The 18720-nt window shown below is 34.1% G+C and overlaps 1 protein-coding gene and 1 pseudogene across 13 annotated transcripts in view; one reads left to right on the top strand and one right to left on the bottom strand.

Moving 5' to 3' along the window:
- Positions 1-18720, bottom strand: part of DLG2 (discs large MAGUK scaffold protein 2) — a 1668408-nt gene that overhangs the window by 1176638 nt on the left and 473050 nt on the right. For 4 of the 13 annotated variants that reach the window (XM_016160376.2, XM_036221821.1, XM_016160379.2 and 1 more), the window contains exon 1: positions 3681-4042. The exons of the other annotated variants lie outside the window; for them this stretch is intronic. In XM_016160376.2, the coding sequence (XP_016015862.2) occupies positions 3681-3722 (42 nt within the window). In that variant the 5' untranslated portion in view covers positions 3723-4042. Of the gene's footprint in view, positions 1-3680; positions 4043-18720 lie in introns of those variants that run through there. 13 annotated transcript variants of the gene reach the window in all.
- LOC118603477 lies at positions 18083-18200 on the top strand (annotated as a pseudogene).

The following is an 18720-nucleotide window of genomic DNA, read 5'->3' as shown; positions in this document are numbered from 1 at the left end:
TTTCTAAAAACTTCTTATATTTACCCTCAGGGAATTTTGAAAATAAAAGACGAATGCTTGAATCTATGGAGTAGGCAGTAGGGTTTACTAGATGAGCCAGTCAATCAGTGGTCAAGAGACCTGAACCCTATACCAGGTCTGCTTCTGACCCAAACAGTGGAACAGAGTAACTAGTCATTTCATCGCTCTGAGTTTCCTTATCTGTGAAATGGGTCTAATACTTGCCATTTATATTTCAGAGATTATGGGTTTATGAATGTATCTGGGCATGTTTATAGTAGCAGGATGAAAGAAGGGAAATAATGAGATGAGAAACATAAATTATTTAGAAAAGCAAAAGGTATCACCTGGATGGAGGTTACTAACATCAGTAACATTACTTTCAAAAACAGAGTCACTTCTATAGACAAGATAATGTGAATATCTGGTGCAACAACTTTCTATATGTTTTATCAGAGAGGTACTTTTTGTACAACATAGGCAATTTGAAATGGAAGAGGAATTATACATCTTTATAATGATCACGTTGCTCCTTTTAGAGTGAGAAGAATCAGATTTAATGTTCTAATCATATTCTTTAAAAAGTTAAACTCAAGCCAATATATAAATGTTTATCAAATTCAACTTAAAACTAACAAGAAAACAGAATGTAAATAATACCCTTCGGTTAGAAGTTTTTATTTATTTTCCTTTCATAGAAGTAGTTCGTTCTAGAAATAGGCAGCAAAGCAACACAATTTCTAAAGAGTTAGCTTGCGATGATTGCTCGGTTAATTTTCACAGTATTGCTTTATCTCACATTTATTTGTTTTACCCTATTAGTTCACTGTTCAGTCTTGCAAGACCCCACGCTCCACCTATTTCAAACTATTTTCAGCTCTTCAAAGTGTTCCGTTTCTTAACTCCCTGCTTTTGTCATTTGCTCTACCAGACATACCCTCCTTACTCCAGGCTGCTGGGTAAAAGCCCATGAGTTGTCAAGACTCAACTCAGAGGTGATGTCACAGTAAAACCTTTCTTGACCAGTCCATGTAAAATGAGCCAGTGTTCTGTTTTGTTTAGTCTCTACAAAGTCCTGCACAGACATCCATTACTGGTCCTGTAATACTTTAAACCACTTATTTGTTTATAAGTCTGTGTCCCTTCCAAGACCGGAAGCTTCTTGAAAGCAAGGAATGTTTACTATTGTTCTTAGCTTCCTAAACTCTAGCACAGTGCGCAAATCACAGTTGTCCCTCAAAAATTTCTGATAAATGAATGAATAAATGATGCCCCATGAGTCACATTCTGATATCTACACACACACACACACACACACACACACACACACACACTTACCCACACATATATACACAGACATTCATGGCAAATTTAACACCTTCATTGTTATATAAAATATATTTATGAAATATATTAAAACCACTCTTAAAACTTTTGACTGTACTATATTACAAAGGTCCAATTAACAAAACAATAAACTTAGGATAAAAGATCGTGATATTAGTGACTTTTCTTGTGCAGAAAAAAAATAGACAAGAGCTGTTCTCATTTTTGAATTTTAATCTGAAAGTTGTGGGTCACTGTAACACTAGTCACGTTTAATCATGGCAACATGAAAAGCTACAAACTAGAAAAGAGACTTTACCAGAATTAAGCAAATAAGTCATTTCTGGGCATAATGGAAATAAAACCAAATACTTTAAAAAATTAATGTAAAATAAAATAAAAACTAAAAATAAAACATCAGGTAAAACTTTATTGTGAAAAGTTGGTAAAATACCAGACTACAAGGGAAACAGAAACTCTTTTAGAAACTTGCTATCTCAGAAGAAAAAATATCCTGAAATAAAATGATAACATTTGCAGGAGAGTGCAAAAGCTAATTATTAAAAGGGCATAAGCATACTTAAAACTGAAGTTAAGCTACTCAAAGCAAGGTTATATATGTTGTATGTGACAATTAGATCGTCAAACTTTCTATTGATTAATGTATCAGAAGTGTTTACATCTCTGTACAGGTAAGACAAAGTACTAAGAATTTATTACCCAAAAGTCATCTGAATTGATATTGCCAGTACAAGTCTTTTTATTCTTTTGCTTATGCACATCAATGAGAAAAATTTAAAGCTAAACTCGCAAAGACCACTGTCAGTAAAGAGGAAAAGCGGATTTCCCAAAACCTTATTAAGAAACTTTGGAATCAGGTTTTTCTACACTTCTAAAATATAACAATGAAACATCAAAAACAATTATCTCTTAATCTAAGTTATATTTAGGGAGATCTCCCTGAAAAAAAGCACTATTCTCCTTCAAAAAAGGTGAAGAGGGAAAACATTTACAATTCATTGAGATTACAAAACAGTGTTTGCCATACTCATAATTTGAAACAGGATAAATTTAAATTGATATTTGGGTACATTCTCTAGGTAGTTAAATATCTCTTTTCATTTTCTTTACTATATATGCATGAAAAAATTGATTGCTGAAGTTAGTCTTAAAAGTAGTAAAAAGTAAATTCTGCAGAACTCTGCAAAAGGATCCACAGAACAGGTCCAGACTGTGGTTGTAAAAGAATTGGTCATCAAAATATAAATACTACCTGTTTGAAATTCAAATAGAAAACCAAAAGGCTTACAGAAGAGTGAGCAGCAGGGAGTTCTTTAATGAAACTTGTAAACACAGAAAATAAAACTTTAGTACTCAGACATATTAAAATGCTCTCCTGGTAAAATAAATTGGGAAAACACTTTACATTAATATATATTTTTTAAATTCTTATTTTAGGTATCAAGTCTTAACTGCTCTTTTAAATTTTTTTTCTGAAAGGCAATCACTTTCCTTTTGGACTTCCTTCAATAAGAAATACAAGTTCAAAACACTAACAGAGGATGTAATTCACTTAAATTATGCAACTGGAATTCCGCAGCTGGCCTGTCTGGCTTAGTGCTGAATGAACGGTGTCAGAAAACCTCTCCAGTAATATTGCTGTCCTTCCTGACAAGGGGTAAATCTCCCAAACTTAGGCTCAACTTCAGAGGCTCATTAGCTACAGCAACTGAATGTCAGCGGGGTGACTACGCCGGGGCAACGGTGCCCACGCAGCTGAAACAGACAGCCCACCCAGAGCTGAGGATTTGGATGATCAATGTCTCCAACTTCCAATAATAATAATAATGTATTTATATGATCAGGATGGTGAGGTATCCCGCAGAACACATCCTAGTACCATTACAGCCACTGAATTTAAGCCCCAGCTCAAACAATTAAGCTGCACAAACACAGGCAGCTCACAGCACTTTTTAAAAGAAAGACTTTAAATCCTAATCAAAAGCATACTCTATAGCTTTTTACCTTCTCTGATTTCTTGGTTCTGGCCTACCTAAATAATTTCATCTTTTCCTCCCCCCATTCTACCCGTCCCCCCCCCCTCCCCGCCCCAAGAGTGAGCGTGAACCTGAATTACAAACAGTTAAACCTGAAGGTCACTTCACAGCAGCGTTCCAACATGCTCCCCCAGCGAGGCTGCACGGCAACAATAAAACAAAGCCCTTGCAACCACCTGTAATAATCAGCCTGCTCAGCCAGCAATCCGAAAAGTCCTGAAGCTACACAAGGTAGACATTTTCTGCAGCTGGTTTAACATGTATATTGTGCCCAGTTGCCGGCTCGCCTCCTCTTACCTTCACGTTAGTCCGGAGTGCACAGTAACATGCAAAGAACATTGCAGTAAATAAGGAGCATATGGACCGGTATTCAGCTTCTCAGCACAGCGCAAGCCCCACACACACGGTCCTGGGCTGGGCATGTGCTACTAAAGAGCATCCGTTCCCTCTGTCAGTTTGAAAATGCATTGATCTCTGTTTTCTCTGACTACAAAACGACATGTCTTGAAGGCACTGGGTGAGAGCTCAAAATCTCTTCATTGGCTATATATAGCATTGTGCCCAGTAATTTCAATTAGCCGAGAATTCAGCATCTGAAAGTTCAGACTTCAGTTGCTTTTCCTTCTAGCATTTTAAATCACTGGGTTAAAAAAAAAAAAAAAAAAAAAAAAAAAAAACCGGGAGGGGGGAATGAGCTCACCCAGGAAGGATGGAGTCGGGGGGGAGGTGAGGAATTGAAATTTAACCAATGAGTTACTTATATTTTTGGAGAGCCCTGGCGTTATCCTATTAGGTACTTTACAATGAGATTGCATCGGGCAGACTGTAAATGAGGAAACCCTTTTCCCTGTGGAGGTTTAATATGGGCTCTGCACTATATTCCAGGCTATTCTGGTGCAGCATCCTGTTTGGCGAATACTACAAATCACTGCAAACACATCTCATTCTGCTTTTCCCTGTGAAATAGGACTAAGAATAAAGGATCACTGTCTCATAAAGTCTCCTAAAATGTAAGCCGGGTTCCCCTGGAGTGATCTGTGATTACATGGCTGAAAAGTGCCACCTTCTCTTACTTCCCTGTCCTGTAATATCTGTTCACATCTTCCAGGGGTTTCTAAAGTTGCTAGGTTCACTAATAAAACAGTGTATCCAATTTTCCAAAACTAATCTTTATTGGTAAATGACAATCAATAACAGAGGATGGGTTTGGAATGAAGACAGAAGATTCCAGGGGTAACATAACCACAGATTCAGTAGCTATTGCTGCTGAATGTAATATGTTAAGCTGGCTCTGGAAGGGAGAGAGCCAGAGAGAAAAATAAAAGCTTCTGCCCCCATGAATCCATAAGGGGGAAAAAACTTAATTCAAAAACACTATCAGATCCTGCTCTCTGTTGTCATTCCTGTCAGGCACCGGAGACTGCAAATTAACTCAATTTTTACTGATCCATAGGACAAAGTCCAATTTAAGGTCCTAAACTCATTTCCAGCCTTAGGAAGCCCTTAATGCTCAGCTAGAATTCTAAAGCTATCTGGCGAAAAGCAAGCAGAAATTAACAGTTCTCACTGCAGCAAAAATAGTGGGAGGAAAAAGAGTGGTTATATCTTTGCCACAACGTTCCCCATCAGCTTACAGCAACGGGGAAGATCAGCATAACTCACCAAAAAAAAAGCTGCAGTGACTTTTAGGATTTTTCTTTAATATGTTTTGCATAAGCCTCCTCCCCTCTGGAGCCTGCAGTGGTGCTGAAGTACTGTCAGAGCTACTGGGCATTTCTCCTGGGCAATGAGGTGAGGCAGCTTCAGGAGGAAGCAAGGTATTTAACGGAGAGAAATCAAAGGAAGAAGAAAAGCAGAATTTTCTCTTTCTCTCTTAATGACAAGCGTTCAGAAAGTGTCGTCAGTTCTGACTAAATAGCTATTTTGGGCTGTCATTGTTTGTGCCTTTTTTTAGGAAGGAAAAAGGCAATCTTGTCTTAAGCTGGAGATTCTTTAGCATCGTAAAAGAAGGCAGCCACTTAATTTGATTTTCAGTTCCGTCTGTCATATAAGGGTAGGTAATTACAAATTGTAAGCACTTGCAACCCAACCAGTGACTTTCAGGACATTAGGAAAAAAAATGACATGAATGCCCAACTCTTATTATTCCACAACTTTTATTAATGGATTTAAAATGCAGAACCAAGGATTTCAGTTAACAATATTTTCCTCTCCTGAGGTCATAGCAGGTCACATTTCCTGCAGCTCTTCCCAATAAATGAACTCAAACATACCAACTCAATGCCATGAAAAACATAGGAGAATTTTTAAATGCCTCTCTTTATTAGGGGTTCGGAGGATTTTTAAAAACTAGTTTTTCAATCTGTGCATAAGTATTGCTATTTGTTTTCCCATTAAGAATTGTGGGGAAATGCAACTTTATATCTTTTTAATTACTATCTTAATAGACGGCGAGAGAGAGAGAGAGAGAGAGAGAGAGAGAGAGGAGAGAGAGAGAGAGAGAGAGAGAGAGAGAGAGAGAGAGAGAGAGAGAGAGAGAAGAGAGAGAGCACAAAAAAGTTGGCAAATGTTAAAATCTCGAAACAATTCATAGACAAGGATTAAATAAAAATAAAGTTACAGGTGAGAAAGCAGATGTAGGTTTCCCTGGTACGGCAATTAGGGAGGACTTCTGCTGATAAAACTTTATATACAGTGCTAATACATGTACATTATAAAAAAGGCGCTTAGACCCACTTAAAACTCCCACATACTCTTTTCATTCCACAGTATCCCAGTACAGACATGGGCTATGCCTGTAGATTTACTGTCTAATTTTCCTAAATATACTAGGATTGCTGAGTTACTATTCTCATTTTACAGATGCAGGAAATGAGGCATTAACTACAATGACAGTGACCCACTAATAAGTATACCCTATTTTTAGGCAAAGGCTTCAACAGGTCAGTGTACCTGTTAAAGGAATAATATTTGCTATTGTAAAAGGAAATTATAACTCGCTACATATTTTTGGAGGCAGCATAGTAAATCTTGGCTCCAACTATCACAACCTAGTGGTTCTGGAAAATTACGTCCATGTCAGATCCTTTCTTTTACCATTTGTATAATAGATATATATATATATAAAATAGGGATAATAATAAACCCATAGGGCGTCATCATGAAAATGTCTAGATGGGTCAAAAATTTAAGTATAAAAATTAAAACTGTAAACATATTAGAAGAAAACGGATTTACTTTTGGTTTTGATGTGTATATTTTGGAGTGGAGAACCCTGAAACCATATTTAAAAAAATAAACAATTGTGACTATATAAGAATAAAAAACTTCTGCTTGGCAAAATTATATACAATGACAAACTAGGAAAATATTTGCAGAATAGTCAATAGAAAATTTTCTTAGAATACGAATAATTTTCATAAATCTATAAGAAAATATATAAAAATAAAAAGAACAAAGTAGCAATTCACTAAAAGACCACAAAATAATTAAAAATGCTCCACCACATTCATATTTAGAGAAAAGCATAAAATGTTTTTTAATTGATATATTAAGTACTAATGGGAATGTATTATTTGGTGAGGAGTTTTTATAAAGCAATCTATAAAATATTATAAAAGGAACATTCTCTTTGATGTGATTATTCAACTTCAACTTCTAGGGATTAATCCTAGATAGAGATATAGAAATCTACAGATATATATGTAAACGCATATATTATTAAGACTCATTAAAGCAAGACTTATTTGTAAGGTTACAATTCTTCCATACTGCAGAATACTATGCAATTATTAGAACAGTACAAGGTACATATATTCTTATATCAAAAGAGGTACAAATTATAATATTAACTGTAAAAATAAGGTTGCTAAAGAGTTTCCATAGTATGAGCCTATATTTGTGTATATATTTATATAAAATTGTGGTAGGCAAGTGTGTGTGTATAGTTTTGACAGAGTTGGCCATTGGGGATTGGGACTTGGCTTAGGGAGAGAAGTTAGACAGCACTTCATTCTTTATTTTATGCCTTTCTGTATACTACAGGGGCCTCACCCACAATTAACTATTTGTGCAACAATTCTCTCTCAGTAAATGAGAGAAATAAATACACAGGAAGGGAGGAAGATCGGAGAGATTTGCCTATTACTGTTCTCAATGAGCACAGGTCAGGAGATAATCATGACACCAGGGATAGGAATTTACCTATTCCTGAGTTGATCTTAGCTCCTAAGTGCCTCCTATGGTGTAGACATCTCCCTGGAAGACATGCACTCTTGCCACTTCTTCCACCATGTGAAGACACATTGAAAAGGTGGCTATGAACCAGAAAGCAGGCCCTCGCCAGACACCGAATCTGCTGGCACCTTGATCTTGGACTTCCAGGCTCCAGAACAGTGGGAAATAAATTTCTGTTGTTTATAAGACTCCCAATCTACAGTATTTCATGATAGCAACCCAAACACACTAAAACAAGCATGCAGTAATTTTTAGAATATAACCTAGTTTTTGTAAAATGTTTTTTTTTTGAAAATATTAAAGCCGTATGCAACTTTAGTTTGCTAATAATACAATAATAACAGTAACTATGTTTATTAGTAGGGACAAATAATTCATATCTCTGTATATTTTCCTTATCTAATAAAATAAGGAGATTGGACTATCTAGTCCTTTCTTATAGATAGAATAACTTTCTTAGGTTTACTTACTTTTTATTTGTTTTATTTAGGTAGGGCACAGAAGATATGTTTAAATGTTACAAATCCACTAGGTTACATTCCAGACCAATTAAATTAGACTCTCTCGGAGTGGAACTCAAGCATCTGTATTTTATAAAGCTCCTTGGGTGATTCCAATGTGCAGTTTGAACAGACAATTACTTACTTAGTGGGGAGGCAGGCAGTCAGCAAACTGATTCCATAAAGGGCCAGATAGTAAGAATTTTAGGCCTGCAAGCCACTTAATCACTGTTACAACTACTTAGTTCTGTTAAAATTATTTAACTTTGATGTTATAGTGAGAAAGTAGCTATAGACATTACATAATGTGTTTCAACAAAACTTTATTAATAAACATTAATATTTAAATTTCATATACTATTCACATGTCAGAAAATATTACTCTCATTTGGATTTTCTTCAACCATTTAAAAATGCAAAAAACATTTTTTAGCTTGTGCTTTGCCAATCCCTGCTCTAGAATCTCTAGCAATGGCATTCAAAGTATGGTCTTTGGGCTAGAAGCATCGGCATAAGCTGGGATTTTGTTAGAAATAGAAATTATCAGGTCACATCCCAGACCTACCAAATCTGAAACTCTGGAGATGTGGCTCAGGAATCCGTGTTAACAAGCCTTGTAGGTGATTTTCACATAAACTGAGGTTTGAGAACCACTGCTTTAAAGCTAAGACACCCACAGTGTAGGAAGAGCTGGACTCCAGAGTACAGGTAGAGGAATTAACCTTAGAGTGGAGAGAGTATAAAAAAGAAAGAGAAAATGAATACAGGTATAAATGAAATCATTTTAGAGTAGAGATTGTGAAGATTAATAAACGGAAACTTCATTTAAATTGGAGTTGGGAGGACCTGGAGGGCGAGCTCTCATGCCCTACCATTCATCAATTACCCTAACAGGAAGAGACATACTTTCCATCTCCAAAAAGAAAATGGTTGTCTACCCTAGTACTCCAGCAGAAAGAAGAATCTTCTCCTTGTTTGGCAAACACTTAACCAATAAGAGACTGCTACAACTTCGTCAATGAAAAGCCACTACACCTGGAACTCCCAGTCTCCTTCTCTGAACTCCCCTTTTCCTCTATGACTGTATGAGGTGATATATTCTGAAAAATGTTTTGTTAGGTGATTTGTCATTATGCATACACCATAGAGGGCACTTACACAAAACTAGATGGTATAGCCTACTATGCACCTAGGCTATGTGGTATAGTCTATTGCTCCTAGGCCAAGTCTGTAATAGCATATTGTTGTAAAAAATAACACAAGATTAAATCAAGCACAGAAGAAAACAAGGCAGTTGAGAGATGCAGTAAACATGAGATGCATGAAGCTGCTGTTGGCATAATATGTTATACTGTTTTATAGCAAACTTTTTTTAAAAATAGAGTATATACTAAAATACAATAAAAAGTATAGTATAGAAAGTACATAAACCAATAACATAGTCATTTATCAAGTATTATGTACTGTCACATAATTGTATGTGTTATTCTTTTATATAACTAGCAGCGAGAGCAGTAGGTCTGTTGACATCAGCATCACCACAAACACATAAGTGATGCATTGCGCTATGATAGTATAATGGCTACGATGTTACAAGGCAGTAGAAATTTTCCAGCTCCATTAATAATCTAATGGGATCACTATTATATATGCGGTCCATCACTGACCAAAGTGTGGTTGTGCAGCAGCTCACAACTATAAAAGAACATCCCTCTCCTTTTTTCTCTGGACTTATATGTGGTTCACCATTAGGCTAAACGCCCCAAACAGCAATTCTTTGTTGTTCCTGAATAAACCCATTCTGTTGGAGAAATATCTAGCTATCTATTTGTTTAAGGTCAAGGTTCAACACTCTGAGATGAATGCCAGTTAGGCAAGGGGCTATAAAACACCTTAGAACTTAGAATCCATTCTTAGACTTGGCAGAAAAAAAAAATAACAATAACAATAACAATGAGTTTCGATTTCTTTTCTGTCACATACAGCTGTGTGACTTTGGGTAAGTTATATAACCTCTTTCTGTCATAGAGTATTCCTCTTTAAAATAGAGATAGTAAACTTACTTCATAGGAATGTTGTAAGAACTCAAATAAATAAGGAGTGCAATCTGTTTGGCCTATTACCTGGTACATAGTAAATTTAATCAGTAGTAGATTTTACTGTAAAGAAGACTGAACTGATAGTAGGAGAAAGATAAAAGTGTTATCATGCCTGTTGACTAACTTCTAAATATCTGGAAATTTCCTGCAGGTGTTTGTAGACCTTCTAGGACTTCCCTGTGATTACCAATAAGCCCTAAAGGGGATTCTCAGGAAGTTCATCTCATTATGACCTCTGAATTGCTGTATTATCTTTGGAATTTCATGCATCCTCCTTGGAGTTTTATTGAGATAGTAATAACCGGTTCATAAATTACAAAGCATTTCAGAGCTTCTCGGTATGCCTACGCATACTCTTGCCTCAGTTCAGAAAGTAGATATAGATCCCATTTGATTCTTGATCCTCACATCCGCCTTGAAGATATTGTCATCATTCCTTTGTATTCAGTGAGGAAAAAAAAGCACAATGATTAAATAAATTGTTGAGATTTATAGGGAAGCTAGAGGTAGAATTTCAATACTAGATCTCTCAATTCCAAAGCCCAGAGAAAATTTCTCAAGATACCAGTGCCTAGACAGTGATTCTTAGATATTTCAGATGTAACACTCCATTTATACATAAATGTTTTTAATGTCTCATTTACTATCATGATAAACATTAAGTAAGTAATATAACTTACTTTACACAGAATTTTAAAATTCAACATAATATAAAAAAGAAATTTGTAAAAGAGTTGAATTTTTTTAAGTACATTTCAATGGAAATGCTCAGACAAAACTCCACCAAAATCACGATTAAATGGTCAGGTGCTTACATCCACACATATAGACAGACACGACATATAGAATACTCAAACATCTCAAGCAGCATTTCTGTCAGTGATGTAATATTCTGGATAGGTAAAGACTCTTGAAAAAGTTCTAGGCAAAATATGAACAATAACGTCTCACATAACAAAAAAGTTGTATTCTTAAAAATTTCAGTGTATATCAAGTCTATGCAAGAGATGTTTTATATTAAATATGTAAAATGGAGTTAGATTCTGGGCTCTAGAAACTTTATTTAGGTTACTAATATAAAGTAATGGCCAGTTAGATATTTAAAAGTATAGGATGAAGGACAATTCTTTATTGTGTGACTGTCTCCTATAGCCTTTACCTCTTTTTCAGCTTTTGCCCACTAATTGTCAGTAGTACACACCCCACAGTGCTGTTGTAAGCAAAAGACACCCTCACATTTTTGTTAAATTGCCAGTTGAGCACTCACAAAGGGCATAATACTGGTCTTATTGAGAGAGTACCTGAATACACAGCCTGAGAATACATGTGGATTCAGAAAAACATAGTTGTAAAGATCTCTTTAAAATCCCCATCACAATTACTCAGCATCCTGCATAGTCCTAAAGAGTTTCTACATACACCTTTGGAGTGTAAAAAGCCTACTGTTCTGGATCTCTTGAGAAAAAAAATCTAAGAATGTCGGCCTTCCAATCAATCACAGACTCTAATTTATGGGACCAGAAAGGCAGCGGGAAGAACATATCTTACAGAAAGGTAAAAAAAATGAGGCTTCAGGAAGAATCATCTCAAAATTCTGTCATCCCTTAAAAGTCAGATCATAGTGCATCTTATTGTGAGATTTTCTTTGACAACATCAGCCCACACAGACTCCTTTTTTTCTGAATGCCTATAGCATGTATTGTGTGCACTGCCCAATTTAGTACTTGATTATACACTGTCTTGTATTGTTCTCTCATTGCTTTTGTGTCTAGATTCATCTCAACCCCATTTTAACCTTTTCAAGAGCAAAAGACTTATATGTCCCAAAGAAGAGTTCCCTTGGGCACATAGTGTTGTTTAATTATTTTTTTCATAAACTGATGGATTGATGAGCAGCTAGAAAATGAATTGAAAAGCTACAACCAGGTCTCAATGCTATCTGATGATCATAATTTCACTTTATTTTAAAGCATATAATGAGTTAATTATTGTTACTTTTATTTATTTTCTAGATTTATTGAGATTTGATTCAGAAATAAAAATTGTATATACTTAAGGATATACAACATGTTTGATATATGTATACATTGTGAAATAATTTCTACAATTAACCTAATTAACATATCCCATCACATCATAAGGTTATTGTGTGTGTGTGTGTGTGTGTGTGATGAGAACATTTGAAATCTACTCTTTTAGAAAATTTCAAGTATACAATACATTAACTATAGCCACTATGCTGTATGTTAGGTCTTCAGAATTTACTTTTATAACGAAAAGTTTGTTCCCTTTGATCAATATCTCCCCTTTCCCCAAATACCCCTAGTCCCTGGTAAATACCATTACACCCTCTATTAATGAGAGTTCAATTTTTTTTTTTTTTTTTTAGATTTCACATGCAAGTGAGAGCATGCAGTATTTGCCTTTCTATATCTGGCTTACTTCATGTAGAATAATAGTTCATCCATGTTGTAGCATATGACAGGATTGTCTTCTTTTTTAAATTGAATAATATTCCATTGTGTGTATTTATGTATATATAAATTATAAACATATATGAATATATAAATTATAAATAAATATAAACATACACATAACTACGTTTTCTTTAATTGACAGACATGTTATTTCTATATCATGGCTACTGTGAATAATGCTGCAATGAACATGGGAGTGCAGATATATCTTCAAAATATTGATTTTATTTCCTTAGGATATATACCAAGAAGAGAAATTACTGGATCATACAGTAGTTCTATTTTTAAATTTTTTAGAAATCTCCATACTGTTTTCCATAATGGCTGTATCAATTTACATCCCCATCAACAGTGTACAAGTGTTTCTTTTTCTCCACAGTCTTGCCAACTATAATTTTCATTTGACTTTTGATAATATTCCATACTAACAGGTATGAGGTGATATATCATTGTAGTTTTGACTTGCATTTCTGTGATGATTAGTGATGTTTAGTGTTTTTTTTTTTTCATATACCTGTTAGCCATTTACATGTTTTCTTTGGAAAAATTTCTATTTAGGTCTTTTGTCTGTTTTTAAATGGGTTATTTATCTTTTTGCTGTTGAGTTAAATGAGTTTCTTATATATTTTGGATATTAACCCTTTACCAGACATATAGTTTGCAAATATTTTCTCTCATTCCATAGGTTGTCATTCTAATTTTATTGTTTTTTCCTTTGTTGAGCAAAAACTCTTCAGTTTAATTTAGTTATTTTGTTTGTTTATTTTATGCTTTTGCCTATGCTTTTGGTGTCATATCCAAAAACTCATTGCCAAGATCAATGTCAAGAAGGTTTCTCCCTGTATTTTACTCTAGGAGTCTTATAATTTTGGGTTTTATGTAAGTAATCCATTTTCAGTTGATTTTTATGTATGGTTAGTTCAATTGTATTATTTTGCATGTAGATATGCAGTTTTCCCAACATCATTTATTAAAAAGACTATCTTTTCTCCATTGTGTTCTTGATGCTTTTGTCGCAGATTAGTTGACTGTATACTGGAACATTTATTCGGGCTCTCCATTGTGTGCCATTGGTCTATGTGTCTGGTTATAAGCTAGTAGAATACAGTTTTGATTACTAGAGCTTTAAAATACAATTTGAAACCAGGAAGTGTGATGAATCCAGCTTTGTTCTTGCTCAAGATTGCTTTGGCTATTCAGGGTCTTTTGTGGTCCTAAACGAATATTAGGATTGTATTTTCTTTTTCTGTGAAAAATGTCATTGGAATTTTGATACAGATTGCATTGAACCTATACATTACTTTGGCTAGCATGGACATTTAAACATTATTAATTATTCTAATCCATGAACATGGAATATATTTCCATTTATTTGTGTCTTTTTCAATTACTTTCATCAGTATTTTATAATTTTCGCTATACAGATCTTTCACCTCATTGGTGAAATTTATTCCTAAGTAGTTTATTGTTTTTGATGCTATTGTAAATATAATTGTTTTCTAAATTTCTTTTTTAGATATTTTGTTTTTAGTATATAGAAATGCTACTAAATTCTATGCAATGATTTTTTATCCTGCAACTTTACTGAATTCATTGATTAGATCTAGTAGTTTTTTGATGGAGCCTTTAGGATTTTCCATACATAGGACCATGCCATTTGCAGAGAAGTAATTTTATCTCTTCCTTTCCGATTTATCAGAATGCCTTTTATTATTTTTTTTCTTGCCTTATTGCTTGGGCTAAATCTTCCAATACTACTTTGTAAAGAAGTGGTGATAGTGAACACCCATATTTTATACCTAATCTTAGGAAAAAAACTTTTAGCTTTTCACCACTGAACATGATGTTAGCTGTGAGTTTGCCATATATGGCCTGTATTAGGTTGAGTAACATTCCTTCTATACTAACTAGTTGAGAGTTTTTATCCTGAAAGTAAAACTTGTCAAATGCTTTTTCTGAATCTATTGAGATGATCATATAATTTTTATACTTCATTCCATTGGTGTGTTGTATCAGATGTATTGATCTGTGTTTGCTGAACCAACCTTGCATCACAGGGATAAATCCCACTTGAACATGGTGTATGGACTTTTAATGTGCTGCTGAATTCAGTTAGCATTCTGTGGAGATTTTTGCTTCTATGCTCATGAAGGATATTAGCCTTAATTTTCTTTTCTTGGAATGTGTCCTTGTCTGGCTTTGGTACCAAGGTAATACTGGCCTTGTAAAATCAGTTGGAAGTGTTCCAGTCTCTTTAATTTTTTGGAATAGTTGAGAAGGATTGATATTAAATCTTTAAACATTTGGTAGAATTTACCAGTGATGTCATCTGTTCCTGGACTTTTCTTTGTTAGGAAATTTATGATTACCGATTCAATTTCCACAACTCATTATTGATTTGTTTAGATTTTCTATTTCTTCATGATTCATTCTTGGTAGATTATATATTTCTAGGAATTTATTCATTTCTTTTAGGTCATTCTATTTGTTTTTATGTAATCATTTGTATAATGCTTATAATCTTTTATATTTATGTGGTTCAGTTGTAAAGTCCCTTATTTCATTTGTAATTTTAATTACTTAATTTTTTTAGTTTATTTATTTTTTTGTCTATTTTGTTTATCTTTTCAAAAAATAGTTTAGTTTTGTTGATCTTTCTCTTCTTTTTCAAGTATTTAATTTATTTCTGCTCTCATCTTTGTTACTTCCTTCTTCCTACTAACTTTGAGTTAGTTTATTCTTCTTTTTCTAGACTTTTTAAAGTAAAAAGGTAGGTTTTTATTTGAGATTCTTCTTTTTCTTGCTGTAGGCATTTACTCCTATTAACATCCCTCTTAGAATTGCATTTGCTGCATCCCATAAATTTTGGTATGCTGTGTTTCCATTTTTCCATTTTCATATATTTCATGATATTTTTTTATTTCTCTTTTGATTACTTCATAGACTTTTGTTTGTTCAGGAATGTGTTGTTTAATTTCCACATATTTGTGAATTTCTCATTTTCCTTCCTGTTATTGGAGAGGAATTTTTATTCAAAAAGCTAACCATATAATCAGCTCTTTGTTCTGTTTCTGTAGATATGCCTGCTGCATAGGCCATAGGGCAGGGTGACCTTGAAATTAATAAAAGACTCATCCTCCCTTTTGTTTGTTCTGTCTAAACAACAAATGTAACTGCCCGTACCCTATAGCAATTCCTACACATTGTAACTCTTTGTAACTGCCTGCAACCCATAGCAACTCCCATGCTTTGTAACTGTCTGAAGACAATTAACCAATTGGCTCATGCCAAATAAGCTCTATAAAAGCAAAGTTGCAACTGAGCTCAGGGTACAGATCTTCAGAGCTCTAGCTCCTCTGGGACTGCCAACATAATAAACCTGAGTTCTCCAACTCTCTGAGTTCTACTCGGTTTCTCACTGGTCTGATTTTTGCAGCATTTCTGCAAACATTGTTAATTTATTAACCTTATGATGATGACTTCCAAATCTTTTCCTAATACATCCCTTCTCTACATTTCAGGTCCATTTATCTAACTGCTTGTTGAGTAGTTAAATATGCTACTAGCACCTCAAACTCATTATGGTCACAACAAAATGCTGAATTTGTGCTAGAAACTTCACCCTCCTCTATTTTTCCTATTTTAATGAATGGCAATACCATCCATCCAGTTTCACAAGTCAGAAATCCAGCAATAATCTTTGAAAATCTCTTTTGTATACTTCCACAGCCAATTATTTACTATTTCCAACTATTTACTCCTACCAATTTTCTTAAAAATTTCTGGAACCTATATTTTTCTCTCCATATACACAGTAATTATCTATATTCTTATATAGATTACTTTAGAAGAGTCTTAAATGTTTCCCTCACATATATTCTTGACCCCTCCTCTAATTCACTTTTGACCTAAAACTCTGAAAGTGATCTTTTCTAAATATAAATCTGAATCATAACAATGTCATTTACAAGCTTTGTTGGCTTTCCAGTGCTATTTAAATACAGTCCTAAATAGCAAGATATTCAAGGTATTATGAACCTTGATTTGAAACCAGTTTTTATTTCATATTCCATGCTCCAGTCACACTGAACTGGTTTCAATTCCTAGAAAGTATCATGCCCAACTTGTAACTGCTTTTCCTTAAGTCTAGAATAGTGGTTCTCAAACAGGAGTGATTTTGTACCTCCTCAAAGATATTTAATTATTATAACTAGGTGGTGGGGTGTTATTGGTATCTATCGGTAGAAGTCAGCAAGGCTGTTAAATCTCTCATAATGCAGAGAAGAGCTCCCCATTGAAAAGAATTATATAATTCAAAATGTAAATAATGTTGAGAATAATAAATCCAGTCTGAAAAGTTTTCCCTTCTATTTGCACCCTACATGACCCTCAAGCTGAAATATTCTTAACTGCCCTGTTTCCATTTGGATGGCCTATATTCAAAGCAACCCTTCCCTAACTTTTGCCTATAGGTCAGGCCCACCTGCTTACCACATTTTTCTTTACTTTTGTAGCCTTACTATGATATAAAACTAGGTATTTTTTCAGTTAATGTTTGCTTTCCTTGCCAGGTTATAAGTTCCATGATGTTAGGAAATGTGTTCAGCACAATATTGTTATCGGCTAGCTAGACACTCAAAATATGTATTAAGTGATAAAATGAATGGATGAATGAATAAAGCTGTTGTATAGAGAAAAAGAATGTTAGGCTGAGAACACCGTATAAGAGTTCCTAGCTTTGCCATTAAATAAATGTGTCACTGAACAGGTCCCTTAATGTTTCATTTGGCCTTATTATAAAATAGGTAAAATAAGAATAATAATTTCTACTACAAAAATTTTGATGAGGATTAAATATTTTAGTGAATTCTAAAGTACTTTGTAGCGTTTACTAAACAGTATAGGTTAGTATGGGAATTGATGCAAGTACATGGGAGGGAATAATATGAAACAAAAGCCTTAAATACACATATCATTCTACTTGAAAATTTTACTTACAGGAACATATGGCAAAGAAATTATTAAGTAAAGATTTAGCTATGTGGATTTTCATCACTAAATCAATGGAAATCATGAATATTTTAAAATATAATGGTGTATATTTAATAAGAAAGAGATGTATGACATGTTCAATATAATAAGTTATTTTGAAAAATCATGATACATGTTTTCAGTAGACATACACACATGGACACACAGAAAAATATTTAAATAACAAAGTAGTTATCTCACGATTATGAGATTTATAGTAGTTTTAATTTTCTTTCTTTTGAGTTTCTGAACATGCTTATTTTTCTACAATGAGCACAACTTTTGAAATTCAAAAGAATAAATAATAAGAAAAATCACTTCTTAGCTAGAAAAAGACTGTAAGAAGTTGCTGTGTTGTCTATGGCCATGCTACCCTGAACAAGCCTGATCCTATTTGATCTCAGAATTAAGCAGGGTCAGGCCTGGTTAATACTTAGATGGGAGTCCACTTAGGAAGACCAGGTGCTGTAGGTATAAAAAATAATAAAGTAAAGGATTATAAACTGGCAAGGTCTTTGCAATCTGTGAGGTCAACCAAGGGTTGCCTCACCTAAAAAAAAAAAAAAAAAAAAAAAAAAAAGTTGTTGTTATAAAGAATAAAACATAATCCTTGTATTTTAGAGGTTTTCAAATTAATTACAAAAATAAAATACCTAACTAGATAATTGTTAGAAAAGGAAAAATATAAGAGAAGGATAAATCATGATCAAGCACTTAATGAGCATTAACTACTACATTCCAGGCTCTCTATGCATTAGTTTATGAAATCTGCAAAACAACCAACCCCATTATATAGGTTTCATCACACCCAATTAGTGGTTAAAGAAACTGAGCCATCTGGGGGCTAAAAAAAAAATTGCAAGGCCATAAAGAAAAAAAGTATACAAATTAAATTCAATCTAAAGGCTTTCTAGCTTCCAGAAATATGTACTTTCTACTAGGTAGTTATGAGACTACATTGAGTCAAGTGGGAAACCAGAAAAGGGGTGCTGTA

Source organism: Rousettus aegyptiacus, unplaced genomic scaffold (genome assembly GCF_014176215.1).
Source record: "Rousettus aegyptiacus isolate mRouAeg1 unplaced genomic scaffold, mRouAeg1.p scaffold_m13_p_5, whole genome shotgun sequence".
Taxonomy (NCBI): domain Eukaryota; kingdom Metazoa; phylum Chordata; class Mammalia; order Chiroptera; family Pteropodidae; genus Rousettus; species Rousettus aegyptiacus.
The sequence above is the reverse complement of the archived record's forward strand: the minus strand, read 5'-3'. Positions and strand labels throughout refer to the sequence as shown.